The following is a 19,816-nucleotide window of genomic DNA, read 5'->3' as shown; positions in this document are numbered from 1 at the left end:
GGGATGTGTACATAAATTATGTCATGTGACACATCACAAGGTATGCATAAGATGTTCTACTTAAGATAACACCCTGGGCTGTGCATTTTGAATTCAACTCACTTAAAACACAAATAGCAATCCAAGTGGCATTTTGCTTCTCTATTAGACTTCTAGTTGCATTTTTTGTCTGTGACATTTCAAGATGTGATGGGGAGGAGTGGGTGGAAAATCTTGACAGAGAACCGAAGTATCCTTTATCGGCTCATAACAGAACCAAATGTTCACAACAAAGACACCCAGGATCGCCTCCCAGCTCCCCGGCTCTTTCATTTCCTGTTATACAGGAAATTGCCTCAGAGGCGACTGATAGCTTTTCCTTAGAGCTGTAATTTTATCTCACCTTCAGCTCACTTTCATTAAAGAAGCGCCTGCATTATGCGCTGTAGCAAACACCACTCATTCAATGTGGACTACAAACAATGTGCATTTGCACACACACACACACACACACACACATGTGACTAAGTGTGCTTTTTTACTGGTGCTTATATTATTCATTCTCAACATGGACATTAAGCCTGTAGGAAAATTAATGTTCCTTTATTTTCCCTTGCTATAAATATCCTCTGTAGAATATGTGGCATATACTGTTTTGCTATATACTGTAGAATATAGCATCTGTTTTGTATTTTTTTATGCTTTTTAAAATACAGGTTCACTTAAATTTGAAATCATATTGCAATTAGTGACACAGCTAATATAAATGTTCATTTTTTGCATTCAGTATTTTATTGTTTTAATGTCTTTTGTGTTCTTTTGCTCTCGAGATAGATCAAAATAAATTGATCTGTGCAGAGCTTTGTTCTACATCAGATCTTGAGTAGATTAACACTGGTGATACATGATCAGTAAGGTACTGACGTAGCATAACTTTTTTAAATGAACGACGCACCAGCCTCCCAGAAACCAATGTACGCAAGAGAGCAGGAGAGAGGAGTTCTTATCAACATCTTTCGTCACACTATATAAGCAGGGCTCTGGCAGTGATCGAGAAGGTGGAGCGCAGGGTAGAGCAGCGCACTCAGCTTTCAATGGCTTCACAGGTGCAAAAGAAGAAGGGGTCCGAAGCAGTCGCTGTGCAGTCTGAAGTGCAAGGCAAAACCAAGCCTCAAGAAACAATGTCTATGCCGTCTGACCCTCAGAATCAGAAAAAGGGTCCGGAGATCCCAAAGTCACCGGTGGGGTTGCTGAGGAAGAGGGGTAAGGAAGCAATTCCAAAGATGCAACCAGCAATGATGATGTTCTCCAGCAAATACTGGGCACGTCGAGGATTATCTCTGGATTCAGCTATGCTTGATCAGCAGCACCTAGGAAATAATATGGTAAGAATAATAATAGATTTCAGCGGACACTGGTAGCTATAATTGCTCAGGTTATGATTCGTACAAGTATCTGCAATGTGTACTGTGTCTGGTACTGTCTGATATTGAAATTATGAATGGTAAACTTGAATTTTGTTGCCTATTAGTTAAAAGTATGATCTAAATCCTTTCAGAAGTCAAACTACAGAAATTTTGAACAACATCTGAAAGCAACATCTGTCAAATTTCTGTCCAAATAAATGCTGTAAAAAATGTAATAGCCTTCACTCTGGTTAGCACTCATAAGCTTTGGGCCAGTGAATAAAATCATAAAAATAGATCATGCCTTGAGCACATTTTACACCTAATTTAATATGCATACTCAATACAAATTATTTTTTGGGTTTCCAACACTTTTTTGCAGCTTCGTAGGACATCTTTTAGTCGCATAGATGAGAAACCGGACAAAGAGGATACAGGCTCGGCTTATGACAGCAGTAAAACTGCAGTGATCTTCTCTCTGAAGAACGAGGTGGGATGTCTGGTGAAGGCTCTTCGGCTGTTTCAGGTTAGCACCCACTTCAGCTAGTGAAGGAGAAATTAAAATAGAAATGTGTCAAAGAAGTGAATCAAAATCATATTAGATAAACTTTTCAGTATGATTTTATTTCTCAAGTGAATGCATTCTGTGGGTTCTGTAGGAGAAGCATGTAAATTTGGCCCACATTGAATCACGCAAATCAAAGCGAGTCTCCACAGAGGTGGAGATATATGCAGAGTGTAGCTGCACTAAAAAGGAATTCAACGAGCTGGTGCAGCACCTTAAAGACCATGTCAACATTGTCTCATATAACACACCTCAAAACGTGTGGTCTGTAGAGACTGGTGAGTCTGTTACATGCAAGTATTTATTAACTATTCACAAGATTGCGTTATTCATTCACTCTTAACTGGCAGTGAGTAGAGAAAATTTGACATGGCTACAATACATATCCAAAGTGATAGTGCTGCTGCTTCTCCTGGTTCTTTATTCTAGACTGTTTGGACTGTGTGTGTGTTTTGGGTGGCTTGCCAGATGTAGAAGGAGTCCCTTGGTTTCCCCAGAAGATCTCTGAATTGGACCAGTGCTCACACAGAGTGCTCATGTATGGCTCAGAGCTGGACGCCGATCATCCGGTAAGTGAACCGAGTTTAAGATACTTAGGAAGAAAGTATTGTCTTGATTCAATAATGAAGCCCCTCTAATGAAAAACAAATCTCTTTCATGCATTGTATTTTTCAGGGATTTAAAGACAACATCTATAGGCAGAGGAGGAAGTACTTTGTAGAAGTCGCAATGAACTACAAATTGTTAGTAACTGTTAGTAAAAGTTCTCAAATTGGTTCAAACATAGTTTACATGAATATGAATATGGTTTATGAATTCAATTTACAGTGGCCAACCCATCCCACGCATTGAGTACACACCAGAAGAGGTGAAGACTTGGGGAGTGGTGTTCCGGGAGCTCACTAAACTTTATCCCACCCATGCCTGCCGCGAGTACATGAAAAACCTCCCATTGCTCACAAAACATTGTGGATACCGTGAGGACAATATTCCCCAGCTGGAGGATGTCTCTCTCTTCCTAAGAGGTAAATAGGTTCATGACTACAATTCCCCCTTATTTGTGTCATTATGCACAAATGTTGGTTTATTTTTACAACTCAGTTGTTGGGGTTAGCTTGTTGGATCAGGTAGTTGGGTTGACATGACCCAGATTGGGTTGATAACTGGAAACTGGTTTGGGGATGCGGCCCTGAAGGGAAACGGCATCAGCATTCATTTTCTAGAATTTTCCACCGTGCCTCCACAGCAGCAGCCAGAAAAAGTCTGAAGTAAAAAAAAAAAAAATAAATAAATCAGCTGCCACTGCAAGAAATGTAATTTTGTTCACATTTAAGTTTATATTTAAATTTATAATTTAGCTGAACCTTTCAGAATTAGATTTTTCCTCTAGACATTATGTAGGCTATAACATAAACTACGCTAGCTAACATTATTTGAGAGGAAAAGTTGGAATGTAATAAATTGACATTAATTTTTGGGCTGCAACATAAGTTTTTTGTTGAGAAAGGCTGCTTTCACACTAGGTGTTCTGTAGAGCAAAAATGCCACCTGAAAGCTTCTTTTGTGCTGATATGAAAAACAAAGCTGCTCACGCAACACACACTGTAACCTTAACAACTTGGGTGTCTACAGCTCAGCAATGTAGTCATTTTACCCACAAGTTGGGGTAGAAATAAACCTAGTCTCCTGGGTTAGTGCATATTAGACCCAGTGCTGGGAATGCAAATTGAGACAAACTGGGTTATTTTTAAGCCAACTATTTTTAGAGTATGGATTTTGGTTAGTAAATCCTAATGGCATCTTCTTCTTGGCATCTATATGTGAAAGTGATGGAGGCCAGGCTGATTTTTATTGATTCCAGATATTTGCTATTGATATTTGTAGAGAGGTCAGGGTTCACAGTGCGACCTGTAGCAGGTTATCTGTCACCTAGAGACTTCCTGGCTGGTCTGGCATATCGAGTGTTCAACTGCACTCAGTATGTACGCCACAGCACTGACCCACTCTACACACCAGAGCCGTGAGTACTGTCTTAGAACATGGCTATTTCCCGTGTCATACATGACATTGTACATCCAAATGCATCAACAATTGCTTTTAGTACAAATTTTTAATTTCTAATTATGTTATTAACACTGATTCTCAGGGACACTTGCCATGAGCTTCTGGGTCATGTCCCACTCTTAGCAGATCCCAAGTTTGCTCAGTTCTCACAGGAAATTGGCCTAGCCTCTCTTGGGGCTTCGGACGAAGACGTGCAGAAGTTGGCTACAGTAAGTCAGACTGAAACCAACTTTCATTTCACAGTGTAGGTGTGTCTTCAAATGTCACACTGCCTAATTGATTGACAGTCTCTCAGTATAATGCAGCGATTATACCAGCGTAAGAAGGTCACAGGGGCTGGTGGTGGCATTTAACCATCATTTCACTTTCATATCTGACCTATGGTGGCACATTTGCATTAAATTGAATAGAACTGGCAGTGCTTTCTGCTGAGTGTGGGAAGTTTAGCTTGGAATATTTAAAGTACAGCTAGTAAGAAACTTTCTTCCTCAACATTATGTTGTTATGGTGTAACAGGTTCATATTAGCAATACATTCCTGTTATGTGTTATTTAGTGTTCTTATATGTATGCATCTTACATATTATTTTTTAAATATATTTATTTTTGACAGTGCTATTTCTTCACCATTGAGTTTGGTCTTTGCAAACAAGATGGCCAGTTGAGAGCCTATGGAGCAGGACTGCTTTCTTCAATTGGAGAGCTAAGGGTACAGACATTTCTTTATTTTTACAATACAATGAAACAGGAAGGACTTTACTTAACTGCCCTCCATGAATTCACAGCATGCATTATCAGACAAAGCTGTAGTGAAGCAGTTTGATCCCAAAACCACATGCTACCAGGAGTGCCTCATCACAACTTTCCAAGATGTTTACTTTGTCTCAGAGAGTTTTGAAGAGGCCAAAGAAAAGATGAGGTAATGTCATTCATGAAACATCAGTATAATTTATAAATTCATAAATTTATTAGGAGATTTAATGAATTAGGAAGTATTGACTGTTTTGATATGAAGCAAGAGTTATTCTCTCCACAGGGACTTTGCCAAAACGATCAAGAGGCCCTTCTCTGTCTACTATAACCCATACACCCAGAGTATTGACCTGCTGAAGGACACCAGGAGCATTGAGAATGTGGTGCAGGACCTCCGCAGTGACCTCACCACAGTCTGTGATGCACTGGGGAAAATGAACAAGTACCTGGGCATCTAGAAGCACACAAATTAGTTTTAGCCACACTTTTTTCTGCTTTGAACAAAAAAACCAAACTGCAATTACATTACCTAGTGGCTAAAGGTGTTTAATGTATAACCTGAACCCAAAGTCAAACAGAGCTTGGTCTTCCTGTCTGGTGTCTTCATGTATTTGCCAGCTTTCATAGTCAGTTATTCATATGTGCATGACTGCCATTGCTGCAGAAGCTACAGGATGCATCCGTTTGTGGTTGCTGATTGTAATTTGCTAATCATAGTATTCTGTAATTCAATTGCCCAAGTTCCTGACCAGGTCCAACTTCATTATGAGAGAGCAAACAGGAAGTTTGAGATGGATGATTCCAGATGCTAAGGCAGAAATATACCCCACTTTGTTCTAGTCAATTAGCAGCACAGTCTGCTTCACAGACCCTCTGACAGTCTAAAGTCACAACACGATGAATGATATGGAATGAATGCTGGTACATTATCATTGAATCATATGGAACTGTTTTGTTGCTTTTGACTGAAGAAAACAATTGGGCAATGAAAATAAATCTATCCAATATATTACCATAAAGAGTCTAGTATTAAATGTGTTACCCCTCTGTGTCTCCGTATAAGCCTGAAATGAGAGTTAAGATATGGTAATCATAAATCAGTGTGTATTTTATTTGCATCTTAGGTTGTAGCACTCAGGCTAAGACGAATGTTAATAGTATTGTGCCTAAAATAATCGAAATATATATATATATATATATATATATATATATATAATCTGTATAGAATATTCATGAATGAAATTGCTAAATGTTGGAGTGACTATAGTCCCTATGTCTGGATAGTGTCTGGGTAGTGCTTAGTAGTACTGGTTATATTTGCAGCTGATAAAGTAGATGTATTAGATGCTTGTTTAATAAAGTATATATTTTATGTTTTTTAGTTGTCTGTCTTAGTTTTTTTATTCTTTTCTGTCACTGAATATATTTTCAGCAACCTTGGCACTTCACTATTGTCAAAATGTTGGAAAATACAAAACTATCGTATTTAAAGTTTTAAGACAGCTATTATATTAGATATGTGAGTTCTCTAAGTTTTTTGTTTGTTTGTTTGTTTGTTTATTTGTTTGTTTGTTTCCCACCTCACAAAAACATATAGGCATGTGGACTGCTGACTTTAAATTGCCCCTAGGTCTAAAGGAGTATGTCAATGTGTATGTGCATGGTGTCCTGCATAGGACTATTGTCCCATCCAGCGTGTATTCCTGCCTCATGCTCAATGTTCCTGGGATCCACCACGGCCCCGCCCAGGGTAAAGCACTAACTGAAATTGAATATTAAACATATGATATGATATATGATTAACAAAAATACAAAAATAAACAGTGAGGCAAACCATTGTTACATTTCTGTGAAATTCAAAGGTTATCAGAAAAAATCCAGGGATCTTTCATTTGGGCATTGCAAAGTTGTTTATTCAGGAGGTTAGTTGTGGACAACATGATGTTTCTCTATTGGGAAAAGTAGGCAGGGCTTTTTCACTGCACCTCATCATCTTCATCACTTTTAAAAGCATTCTCCTGTAGTAGGAATGGAAAGAGACTGATTGTAATGCCATTCATAATTATATATAACAGCATTCCTATGACACACTAAAATTATGTACTATATTTAATAGTATTTATGTGCTCTATGTTCTAACTATAGGTTACTGTGCATGATCCAGCCCTTACCCAGCCACCATGTTGCTGAATCCATGGTGCAAAATGCTGGTGCACATACTGGGCCCCGAATCCCATTGCTCTGTTCATAGGCTGCAGGTCCAAGGCACTCAGCCTGCTGGTCATCTCAAAGGTCCAAGCAATCTTCATTTTCTGATCAATATCCTCTTCCCTCTGCTTGCCTGGGGTCACCATGCTGTGAATGAAGGCTGAGGCCAGTTCTTCAAAAAGGTTGTAGGAGAAGAGGCCTTGGAGATAGCTTAAAAGTTCCTTGTCCTTCTGAATCTAAGTCAAGAAAAAGTTAAAGAGGAGTAGAACATGCTAATGTGTTGATTTTTTTTTTACTACTACCTGAATTGTGTGTACTCCGCTTGGTTTTTTTTCCCCAGTTGCTTACCTTTTCATTCACTTGATCCCCATATTCTTTCAATAACTCTACAAGCCGCTGGATGACACCTGATCTTAGACAATAGGCACAAATAAAAGATCAGTCCATTTACATACTGTATAGCATTACATTCTCAGAAATATGAAAGCTAGGAGGAGACTTGCAGGTAAACAAACCCACCACAGTCTGTTACTACTTGATCCTGAGCAGGAGGTGCGCTGTCTACAATGTGAGTCAGTTTATCAGCCACTTGAGCAAATGCCTCTGGTTCTTTAAGGATATAACATTAAAACAGGATTTAAGCAGTGTTCACCATCTCAGATAAGCTTCTGTGCTCAATGCTTGGCCAGCTGTCTTACCAGCCTCTGCAGAAGCAGGAACCCGTTTCCCTGCAGACACCTGTTCACAGCGGTTGACTATTGGTTGCTGGTATTTGCCTGACCAACCCTGTAGGACGATTGGGTGTCTGGGCTTTGCGATTGATCTTGACTTTCTTTTTTTATGATAACTCTCCAGAAGCTGATACTCGGTAATGAACGGGTCGTCAGCTGACATGGTCTCCATCTTTCCCACAGGAAACCCTGACGTTCTCTAAAACACACAAACAGATAGTATGGAAGAATTTTCCTGTTATCTATATCAATATCATTTGTCAATTAGTATTATGTCAGTCAGTATCTACGCAACAGTATTGAAAAGTGACCTTAAATCGCCACATGTATTCAAGCAAGTACTTAACTTTCAGAGCTTCACTTATAAACTACACTGTACCGTTTCTAGTACATTTAGAAGGGTGACTTTATGCCTATGATCCTACAAGGATATTTCTGTGAGAATAAACTGGTGTGACCTTGTAGGTGGTGTTTTTTAAGATGAAAGCTAGTGTTGAAGGCTAATGTTGTTTTTAAAAAAATAAACTGACTGAACTCTTGCCACGGTTAAAACTAAGATAAGGGGACAGTGAAATAATTGGGGCGTGAGGCAGGTGTGTGATTAAAAGAAAAAAGAGAAAACTCCATCTGATGAGATCATTGTTTTAGAATTGTATAAAAGCATGGGCCACGACTATATAAATCAGATGCTCTGCAGACCATCTCGGCTTTGTTGTTTGACTCAATAAAGTCTATTGATTTTTGACTTCCAGAACCCCTTGTCTTTGGAAGTCCTTTTTATTTTGAATTGAAGAAGTTTTTGCCACGACAATAGTCTCATAGTCGCACAGTTTAGACTGTTTGGATTATTCAGCCCGCAATTTGAGACAGAGATCAGTCCTGGGTCTGTATTACAGCTAGACATTACATAGGTTTGTTTAAATTTAGGGAAATGATTTGCATTCTGCACCGCTGAACTTTAATCTAGTTTCACTTTCAAATTGAGGTCAGTTAATTTTTCATGGTATCGCCTTCTTCGCAAAGACTAACAAGCGCGCTTTTTTTTTTATTTGTTGTTTGTTTGTTTTTGTTTTTGTTTTTGTTTGTTTTTTTTGTAGCAACGACTGAAAACGGTAAAGCACTCACCCCTCACTAATGCAACCGGCGCGTGACCACAAGCACAAAAGTTGGCGTCAGGTTTGCCGGATCAGGTTGACGGTTTCCAACCGAATAACCGCTCACAACGCCCACAGCTCACTATAAATATTCACTATAACTCTACAGCTCATATATACCGTATATATACACCTGCCCCAAAACTGACCGCCGTACCATCTTGCAGCACAGTGGGCGGTACCCTGCTTGTTCCGCATGTGCTGTATAGCATGGTACTGCAAAATTACAAGTGAAACTAAAGTGTCCATGGCTGAATACTCAATACTCTCTCTTTAAATGTAATCAATAACGTGTTCAGTTCCACTACTTCATAAGGGCAACTTATTCAGATTACTTTTAAAAAACTTTTTATACATTCTGTAGAATACATATTATAAAGGCACGGTTGGAAGAATTATGACGTGTTATGGTAAATATTTGTCTTCTTACCAACCCAAAACAGTGATCCATAAGAAGACAAATATTTACCATAACACGTCATAATTCTTCTTATGGATCACTGTTTTATCTGTAATTAAAAACTTCGAACAAGCTACCAACCCAAAACAGTGATCCATAAGAAGAATTATGACGTGTTATGGTAAATATTTGTCTTCTTACAGATAAAAACAACAAAAATAGAGTGAGGACACCAGACAATCCCTTTACACACACACACACACACACACATATTGGGTATTAAGTAGGCCAGTTGTAACTATAACAGATCTAGATTGGTTAATGACATCTATAGGAATAATCACTTTATTTTCTGAGAGGAAGATGCTTGAAGCAAAGGGGCTGTCAACTGAAAGTAAAAGTGTGACGTCACTTATTTATTCATCCATCCATTTTCTGTACCGCTTATCCTACACAGGGTTGCAGGGAGCCTGGAGCCTATCCCAGGGGACTCGGGGCACAAGGCAGTGGACAGCCTGGACAGGGTGCCATGCTATCGCAGGGCAGTCACACACACACTCACTCACACGCCCATTCACACACTACGGACAATTTAGAGATGCCAGTCAGCCTACAATGCATGTTTTTGGACTGGTGGAGGAAACAGGAGTACCCTGAGGAAACCCCCAAAACACAGGGAGAACTCCGCACAGACAGGGTGAAGTCGGGAATTGAACCCCCAGCCCTGGAGGTGCGAGGTTCATTCATTCATTCATTCATTCATTCATTCATTCATTTGGCATTCAGCATCTGAAGGCTGACAATCGGTGTTACTCCGAACACTCACTAAGCTTTTGCCCCTTCATTCCCCAACACACACACACACACACACACACACACACAAAAAAACTAACAAATCAGTCCGAATAGCTCAAAGCAAAGCAGTGTAAACAAGTTAACCATGTTTCCACTCGATTTTAATTGATTTAGTTCTATTGTTGGCTAACTGTAATCGCATAGGCCTAGTCAGTGCATGTGGAAGAAATAGCTTAAACAACCACTAACTGCACAGTGTCAGTGTTAAAATCCCATGTCTTGCCTGGAATTACAGAGGACCTAACTCTGACATACTGTATTACTTCTACTTTGACTAATCTGAAATTATCTTCTGCTGCTTTTTCGCCATTTTTCCTTGCCAAATGTATGGGCGGCATTTCAGCTTTAGAGGTTTTAGCGAGAGTGACCTTGATTGGCCTTTAGCGTGTTAAGCATGCTGTATACAGTCACTGAGCACTTTATTAGGAATGTTATACTAATACTAGGTAGGTCCTCCCTTTGCTCTCAAAACAGCCACAATTCTTCATGGCATGGATCCCACAAGATGTTGGAAACGTTATTTTGGGATTCTGGTTCATGTTGACATGATTGCATCACACAATTCCTGCAGATTTTTCAGGTGCACTTTCATGCTGCGAATCTCCCATTCTACTACATCCCAAAGGTGTGTTATATTTATTCAGATCCAGTGTCTGGGAAGGCCACTGAAGAACACTGATCTCATTGTCATGTTCATGAAACCAGTTTGAGATGACTTTTGCTTCATGAAATGGTGCACTATCATGCTGTAATTAGCCATTAGAAGATGGGTAAATTATGGCCATGAAGGCAAATGGTCAGACAAACTCTAGAGACTGCTATTCATGAAAATCCCAGGAGATCAGCAGTTATAGAAATATCCGCCTGGCACCGACAATCATGCCATGATTAAAATCACTGACATCACATTTTTTCCCCATTCTGATGGTTGATGTGAACATCACTTGAAACATCACTTGACCTGTATCTGCATGATTTTATGCATTGCACTGCTGCCTTATGATTGGCTGATTAGATAATTGCATGAATGTGCAGGTGTACAGATGTTCCTAATAAAGTGGACAGTGATTGCATGTAGCGTTAGTACTATGCTCTGCGTTTAGCTTTCTTCTTGCACTGTCTTTCTTGTTGTGTGGTGCATTTTGGGAAAACTTTACTACGGTGCATGCTGATGTGCTTTCTGCCACGAGTGTTTTGCATTGGGTGAGACCACAGTTTGGCATCAGTTGGTTCCGGGATGGAATGTCGTCACTGAGATGTAAGACGGCGTCTCAGTCAATGCAAACACACAGGGGCCTTTCAACACAAACACGGCTGTTTTGCCTACATGCATGTTTAGCTTATTAGCAGTTTTGCATACCTGCATGTTTAGCTTAATAGCATACTTTGCTATTTAGCAGGTTTAGTTTATTAGCATACATGCTGTTTAGCATGTTTAGCTACTAGTCAGCTAACACTTGTCTTTTTTTGTGATCTGTGTTGCTTGTGTATGTTTCTTATTTGGGTGGGCAATTGATATAGTGAGGTATACTAGCTGTTGTATTACTTGTCTGTAAATTTGATGGTTTTCAGTTAGCCGCAGGTGATTGGTGGGCGACTAAATTTGATTATTACTCTGTTTTTCCCTTATAGCGTGCTTTGTGCACTCCACAGCCTGGTTACCACCAGGGGGTTCTCTCTGCACAGACATTCATTGTTTCGTTCACTTGTTTTTACCAGAAACCTATAGCAGATGTGTAGGAATTACAGCCATTTTTCCTTGCCAAATGTATGGACGGAGTTTTGGCTTTAGAGGTTTTAGCACGAGTGTCCTTGATTGGCCATTAGCAAGTTAGGCATGCTGTCACTGAGCACTTTATTAGGAACACTATACTAATACTGGGTAGGTCCTTCCTTTGCTCTCAAAACTGCCTCAATTCTTCATGGCATGAATCCCACAAGATGTTGGAAACATTCCTTTGGGATTCTGGTCCATGACGACATGATTGCATCACGCAATTCCTGCAGATTTTTCAGGTGCACTTTCATGCTGCGAATCTCCCATTCTACTACATCCCAAAGGTGTGCTATTTGATTCAGATTCGGTGACTGGGAAGGCCACTGAAGAACATTGAACTCATTGTCATGTTCATGAAACCAGTTTGAGATGACTTTTGCTTCATGAAATGGTGCATTATCATGCTGTAATTAGCCATTAGAAGATGGGTAAATTGTAGCCAAGAAGTGATGCACATGGTCAGCAGCAATACTTAAATAGGCTGTGGCATTCAAGTGATTGATTGGTATTAACAGGCCCAAAGTGTGCCATGAAAACATTCCCCAGACCATTACACCACCTCCACAAGCCTGGACTATTGACACAAGGCAGGTTGGGTCCATGGATTCATGCTGTTGGTACCAAATTCTGACCCTACTATCTGCGTGCCTCAGCAGAAATCGAGATTCATCAGAACAGGCTACATTTTTCCAGTCTTCAACTGTCCAGTTTTGGTGAGCCTGTGCGCACTGCAGCCTCAGCTTTCTGCTCTTGGTGTTCTGCTGTTGTAGCCCATCTGCCTCAAGTTTTGAAATGTTGTGCATTCTGAGACTCTTTTCTGCTCACCACAATTGTAGAGTGGTTATCTGGTTATACTATAGCCTGTCTGTCAGTCTGAACCAGTCTGGCTATTCTCCGTTGACCTCTGCCATCGACAAGGCGTTTCTGTCCTCAGAACTGCCGCTCTCTGGATGTTTTTTCTTTATAGCACCATTCTGAGTAAACTCTAAAGACTGTTGTGAAGGAAAATCCCAGGAGATCAGCAGTTATAGAAATACTCAAGCCAGCCCGTCTGGCACTAACAATCATTAACAATTATTTTATGCATTGTACTGCTGCCTTATGATTGGCTGATTAGATAATTGCATGAATGTGCAGGTGTACAGATGTTCCTAATAAAGTGGACAGTGATTGCATGTAGCGTTAGTACTATGCTCTGCATTTAGCATCCTGCTTGCAATGTCTTTCTTGCTGTGTTGTGCATTTTGGGAAAACCTTACTACGGTGCATGCTGATGTGCTTTCTGCCACGAGTGTTTTGCATTGGGTGAGACCACAGTTTGGCATCAGTTGGTTCCGGGATGGAATGTCGTCACTGAGATTTAAGACAGCGTCTCAATCAATGCAAACACACAGAGCCCTTTCACCACAACCATGGCTGTTTTGCCTGCATCCATGTTTAGCTTATTAGCAGTTTTGCATACCTGCATGTTTAGCTTAATAGCATACTTTGCTATTTAGCAGGTTTAGTTTATTAGCATACTTGCTGTTTAGCATGTTTAGCTACTAGTCAGCTAACACTTGTCTTTTTTTATGATCTGTGTTGCTTGTGTATGTTTCTTATTTGGGTGGGCAATTGATATAGAGAGGTATACTAGCTGTTGTATTACTTGTCTGTAAATTTGATGGTTTTCAGTTAGCCGCAGGTGATTGGTGGGCGACTAAATTTGATTATTACTCTGTTTTTCCCTTATAGCGTGCATTGTGCACCCCACAGCCTGGTTACCACCAGGGGGTTCTCTCTGCCCTCTCACTCACCTTCCTGCACCTTGATTGTACTGGTAAAATCTTGCAGAATTCATCAGAATTCTCTATCTGTTTGTATTATTATCATGTCTATAATCATGTCATAAATCTTTTGTTTCTACTTTAAATAAAAATATGTTTAAAAATATGTTACACTGACACAAATGCACAGACATTCATTGTTTCGTTCACATGTTTTTACAAGAAATCTATAGCAGATATGTACAACAAAGTCTGTAGTCAGAATTTTTTTAGGAATTACAGCCATTTTTCCTTGCCAAATGTATGGGCGGAGTTTCGGCTTTAGAGCTTTTAGCACGAGTGTCCTTGATTGGCCTTTAGCGTGTTAAGCATGCTGTATACAGTCACTGAGCACTTTATTAGGAACACTATACTAAAACTGGGTAGGTCCTCCCTTTGCTCTCAAAACAGCCTCAATTCTTCATGGCATGAATCCCACAAGATGTTGGAAACATTCCTTTGGGATTCTGGTCCATGTTGACATGATTGCATCACACAATTCCTGCAGATTTTTCAGGTGCACTTTCATGCTGCGTATCTCCCGTTCTACATCCCAAAGGTGTGCTATTTGATTCAGACCCAGTGTCTGGGAAGGCCACTGAAGAACATTGAACTCATTGTCATGTTCATGAAACCAGTTTGAGATGACTTTTGCTTCATGAAATGGTGCACTATCATGCTGTAATTAGCCATTAGACGATGGGTAAATTGTGGCCATGAAGGCAAATGGTCAGCAACAATACTTAAATAGGCTGTGGCATTCAAGTGATGATTGATTGGTATTTACAGGCCCAAAGTGTGCCGTGAAAACATTCCCCATGCCATTACACCTCCTCCACTAACCTGGACTGTTGATACAAGGCCTGTTGTAGCCCATCTGCCTCAAGGTATGAAGTGTTGTGCATTATAAGATGCTTTTCTGCTCACCATAATTGTACAGAGTGGTTACTTGAGTTACTGCAGCCTTTCTGTCAGTTTGAACCAGTCTACCCATTCTCCATTGACCTTTGTCATCAAAAAGGCGTTTTTGCCCATAGAGCTGCCGCTCACTGGATGTTCTTTATTGCACCATTCTGAGTAAACAGAATGAGAGACTGCTGTGCATGAAAATCCCAGGAGATCAGCAGTTATAGAAATACTAAACCCATCCGCCTGGCACCGACAATCATGCCATGATTAAAATCACTGACATCACATTTTTTCCCCATTCTGATCAACATCACTTGAAACATCACTTGACCTGTATCTGCATGATTTTATGCATTGCACTGCTGCCTTATGATTGGCTGATTAGATAATTGCATGAATGTGCAGGTGTACAGGTGTTCCTAATAAAGTGGACAGTGATAGTATATAATGTTAGTACTATGCTCTGCGTTTAGCTTTCTTCTTGAACTGTCTTTCTTGCTGTGTGGTGCATTTTGGGAAAACCTTACTACGGTGCATGCTGATGTGCTTTCTGCCACGAGTGTTTTGCATTGGGTGAGACCGCAGTTTGGCATCAGGTGATTCCAGGATGGAATGTCGTCACTGAGATTTAAGACGGCGTCTCAGTCAATGCAAACACACAGGGGCCTTTCAACACAACCACGGCTGTTTAGCTTAAAAGCATACTTTGCTATTTAGCAGGTTTAGTTTATTAGCATACTTGCTGTTTAGCATGTTTAGCTATTCGTCAGCTAACACTTGTCTTTTTTTATGATCTGTGTTGCTTGTGTATGTTTCTTATTTGGGTGGGCAATTGATATATTGAGGTATACTAGCTGTTGTATTACTTGTCTGTAAATTTGATGGTTTTCAGTTAGCCGCAGGTGATTGGTGGGCGACTAAATTTGATTATTACTCTGGTTTTCCCTTATAGCGTGCATTGTGCACCCCACAGCCTGGTTACCACCAGGGGGTTCTACAGGTAGGAATTACAGCCATTTTTCCTTGCCAAATGTATGGATGGAGTTTTGGCTTTACAGGTTTTAGCACGGGTGTCCTTGATTGGCCATTAGCAAGTTAGGCATGCTGTCACTGAGCACTAAAAGGGTACTAAAAGGGATATGCACAGACATTCATTGTTTGGTTTACATGTTTTCACAAGAAACCTATAGCAGACGTGTACAACAAAGGGTGTAGTCAGAATTTTTGGCCAGCTTGGACTGATTGATTTCACAGTCAGGTCCATAAGTATTTGGACAATGACACAATATTCATAATTTTGCCTCTTTACACCACCACAATGGATTTGAAATGAAGGGCTTAAACAAAAATATTGTTAATATTGTACTGTATATTGTGTAAAAAAAAAAACTGTTTAGGAATTACAGCCATTTTTTACAGAGTCCCTCCATTTTCACAGGCTCAAAAGTAATTGGGCAATTGACTGATAAGCAGTTTCATGGCCAAGTGTGGCCTGTGTCCACGTTATTTCATGACAAATTAAGGAGATAAAAGGTCTGGAGTTGATTCCAAGCGTTGAATTTGCAGTTGGTACATGTTCATGGGAACCTGTTTCAATATGCATTCCAAAGAGGCCATCAACAGACCTATCAGAGAGATAGCATAAACTTTAGGAGTGGCCAAATCAACAAATTGGTACATTCTTAAAAAGAAGGAATGCACTGGCAAGCTCAGCAACACCAAAAGGCCTGGAAGACCACATACGACAACTAAAGTGGATGAATGCACAATTCATTCCTTGCTGAAGAAAAACCCCTTCACAACATCTAGCCAAGTCAATAACACTCTCAAGGAGGTAAAATGGAGCAGGAGTTGACAGAGTTGCGGGAGCAGATACGTATTCTACAGGCTGCAAACGAACGATTAATGAGAGAACATTCTGCATCTAGCCGTGACTCTCTTAACCAACCTGTATCCAACCCTAATGCACCATCTCCTATGCCTTTTAGCAGGGTGATGTATGTTCCTCAGGAGTGGAAGTGTTGACGGTTCTTCGGGGACTTGGACTCTAATTTGAGCATTGAAGACTGGATTGAGGAGGTGGAGGCCTGCACTGGGGATGGGAGTTGGACTGTACGAGAAAGGGTGGCATTCCTGCTAGATCATTTGGGAGGAGAAGCCAGAATGGAGATTAAACTCCAACCGGCAGCTGAACGAGAAACCCCTGAACTTATATTTAAGGTGTTAAGAAATATGTATGTTGCAAAACAAACATTTGTGCAGTTGCAGAAAGCGTTTTATGATTGAAAACAAAGAGAGGGCAAATCCCTTATTGAATTTTCTCATGCACATATGTCCTTGATGGACTCTATCCTTACAAATTGTCCAGATGGTGTTCCAGATGCTGACCAAGTTCTCCATGATCAGTTTGTGGAACATGTTAAAGATGTAGCGCTTAAACATGAACTCAAACGTTTTGTAAGACAAACTCCACGCTGTACCTTACTTGATGTTCGAAGCGAAGACATAAGATGGAATGAGGAAGGGAAGAGGGAAGTTAATCCTTCTGCTGCTCAATCGTGGTGCAATGTTGCTCAGGGTAGAGTAATTGAATCACAGATGCATAATGAATCTCTGAGATTCCTAATGAAGATTCCTAATGAATGAATGAATGAATGAGATTCCTAAGCATCTTGATGATCTTAAACCCTTGAGTAATGAATCCTCTGTCTCTTTGATGAGACAAAATACTTCTCAAAGGTGTTTATGCTGTAATAAACTGGGTCATATTGCCTAATATTGTAGACAACCATGGCCTGTGGAGTCTGGCTCTAGGCCAGCTAGGTGTTCCTGTTTCATGTTTGCTGGATACTGGGACAAAGGTAACCATTATAACGGAGTCTTTTTTTTGATCAACATTTTCGACAGCTAGTACCAGATGTTTTAAAAAAGTGTGGTTGACTTCAGCTAAAATCTGCAAATGGTTTGGACATCCCCTACGTGGGATACTTTGAAATTGATGTTAACGTGTTGGGACATATTCTATCTAAACAGGATGTATTGGCGGTGAAAGGCCCAGAATCCAGTGACCTGTCCAAAAAGAAAGAACTGGTTCCTGGCCTGTTGGGTATGAATATAATAGGGCAGTGTTATAATGATTTATTTGAAGAACATGGTTCAGCCTTAATTTCAGCTCTACAGGTTAAGCAGTCAGAATCAGGCTGGAAGGAGGCATTGTTACAGTGCCAGAGAACCAGTGATCCTTCTTGTCCTAGTTTCATTGGTCATGTACAAGTGCAATGTAAGCATCCAGTGCAGATTCCAACTTGAACAATGAGGTTAGTTACAGCTTACTGCCCCAATAGTGTTTCAATGTAGTCACTCTACAGGAACCCCTGGGTGGTGATGGTAGTGGTGGATTACCTGTGGGAATTTTGATTTCTCCCGCATTGTTACAGTCTACAATGTCAGCACAGAGACTGTATATTTACCTGCAAAAGCTAAGTTGGGTAGTTTGGTTAGCGCTGAGGTGGTTAATCAGTCTGACCGAGAAATTTCCTTTGAAGAAAATTTGCAAGGTAATGGTTTTGCAAGTGAAATGGTTATTCAGTGCCAGATGTCAGCTTCTATTTCAAGCCACAGTGAGTTGGAAAGGGTTGAGTTACTGGGGCTTGCAGAATCAGAAAGAGAAGTGGTTAAGCACCTCTTGTATAATTATCAGGATGTTTTTGCTAAGGATGATGGTGACTTGGGTTGTACTACATTAATAGAGCATCAAATTCCTTTGTTGAATGATGTCCCGGTGCATCAGTGCCATCGCCGAATTCCCCCTAGTCAGCCCACATTAAGCAGTTGCTGGACAGCCATGTTATTATGGAGAGTTGTAGCCCATATGCATCCCTGATTGTGCTGGTGAAGAAAAAGGATGGCTCCTTGAGATTGTGTGTGGATTATGGCCAGTTAAATGCGAAGACTCTGAAGGATGCTTATCCTCTTCCCAGGATTGAGGAGTCCTTAGATGAACTGACTGGGGCGAGATGGTTTTCAACATTGGATTTAGCAAGTGGCTATAATCAAGTGCCAGTGGCTGAAGTGGATCGCCCCAAGACTGCCTTCTGTACTCCATTTGGACTCTTTGAATTTCTTCAGATGCCCTTTGCAATGGGCCAAGCACCTTTCAACCTTTCAGTTTTCAGTCCCTACTGCCCTAGGCAGTGATGATGTGATTATTTTTTCAACCACAGTAGAACAGCATTTGCAGTGATTGGAACTGATCCTGAGTCGTTTAAGACAGCAAAATTTAAAAGTTAAGCTGAATAAATGTTGGTTTTTTTTTACTCAGAAGTACGTTACTTGGGACATGTAGTTTCCACTGCAGGGAGTATTTGCTGGGCAATAAATGTACAACTCGCAGAGTTTGACTTGGACATAAAATATAAGCCCAGACACAATAATGGTAATGCTGATGCTTTGTCTAGACAAAGCTTCGTCCCTTTAGTGGGGCTGGCTTCAACTGCAGTGGTGCCTGAACAGATATGGCAATCTGTTCCTGATCATGGGCAGGTATCAGTGGTTAACAGTATATCTGTCTTTCCTAGACCGTTGAAGGAGAACTTGTGTTGCAGGAAGCCGATCCGGTTATAGGAAGGTTCATGGTTTACTGGGACCGTAGGCGGCCAGCAACATCACAAGAACGCACCCTTGAACGACCAGAGGCCTTAGAGATAGTTCTTCAGTGGGAGAAGCTAGAGAAGGTACACAGTGTCTTGTACTGACGAGTTTGGCCACAAGAAAGTCATAAGGAAGTTTGACAGGTGGTGTTACCGTCTACCCTTAGGGAAGAGGTCTACACCTGCCTTCATGATGACCATGGTCATCAGGGGATGGAGTGAACCGTAAGATTAGTAAGCGCTCGGTGCTATTGGCCAGGTATGTACAGCTATGTTGAGTATTGGTGTAGGAAATGTCAGCGCTGTACTCTGTCGAGGGTAGTTAGACAGAAGGTGCGTATTTTCATGGGGCATTGGGTAGCTTATAGACCACTAGATATTTTGGCTATTGATTTCACACTGTTGGAGCCATCATCCAGTGGAACAGAAAATGTGTTAATTATGACAAATGTGTTTCCAAAATTTACCCATGCAATCCCTACTAAAGACCAGACTGCTGAGACAGTGGCTCGGGTACTACTAGAATGGTGGTTCTATTTGTTTGGTGTCCAGCGACAGTTAC

At 40.6% G+C, this 19,816-nt stretch overlaps 2 protein-coding genes across 3 annotated transcripts; one reads left to right on the top strand and one right to left on the bottom strand.

The window, feature by feature from the left end:
- Window positions 1–1,048: 1,048 nt before the first annotated feature.
- On the top strand, window positions 1,049–6,107 carry tph2 (tryptophan hydroxylase 2 (tryptophan 5-monooxygenase)). Of its 2 annotated transcripts, none has more exons than XM_026926946.2 (11): window positions 1,049–1,364; window positions 1,768–1,911; window positions 2,045–2,228; window positions 2,419–2,519; window positions 2,626–2,693; window positions 2,779–2,975; window positions 3,835–3,970; window positions 4,097–4,223; window positions 4,627–4,722; window positions 4,799–4,932; window positions 5,050–6,107. In XM_026926946.2, the coding sequence occupies exons 1-11, from the start codon at window positions 1,074–1,076 to the stop codon at window positions 5,222–5,224; spliced, it is 1,653 nt and encodes a 550-aa protein (XP_026782747.1). In that variant the 5' UTR covers window positions 1,049–1,073; the 3' UTR covers window positions 5,225–6,107. The 2 variants fall into 2 exon arrangements, with proteins under 2 accessions (XP_026782747.1, XP_026782746.1); XM_026926945.2 differs by having other exon boundaries at window positions 2,380–2,519.
- Window positions 6,108–6,639: 532 nt separating this feature from the next.
- On the bottom strand, window positions 6,640–9,053 carry si:ch211-218c6.8 (apoptosis facilitator Bcl-2-like protein 14). Its single transcript, XM_026927543.3, has 6 exons — window positions 8,831–9,053; window positions 7,673–7,904; window positions 7,494–7,583; window positions 7,323–7,381; window positions 6,938–7,210; window positions 6,640–6,784 (listed from the first exon to the last, which is right to left on the bottom strand). Exons 2-6 carry the CDS (start codon window positions 7,875–7,877, stop codon window positions 6,743–6,745), a joined length of 669 nt encoding a protein of 222 aa, XP_026783344.1. The 5' UTR covers window positions 7,878–7,904; window positions 8,831–9,053; the 3' UTR covers window positions 6,640–6,742.
- Between the last annotated feature and the right edge of the window lie 10,763 nt (window positions 9,054–19,816).

Source organism: Pangasianodon hypophthalmus, chromosome 6 (genome assembly GCF_027358585.1).
Source record: "Pangasianodon hypophthalmus isolate fPanHyp1 chromosome 6, fPanHyp1.pri, whole genome shotgun sequence".
Lineage (NCBI taxonomy): Eukaryota > Metazoa > Chordata > Actinopteri > Siluriformes > Pangasiidae > Pangasianodon > Pangasianodon hypophthalmus.
This window is presented reverse-complemented; position numbering and strand designations above follow the sequence as displayed.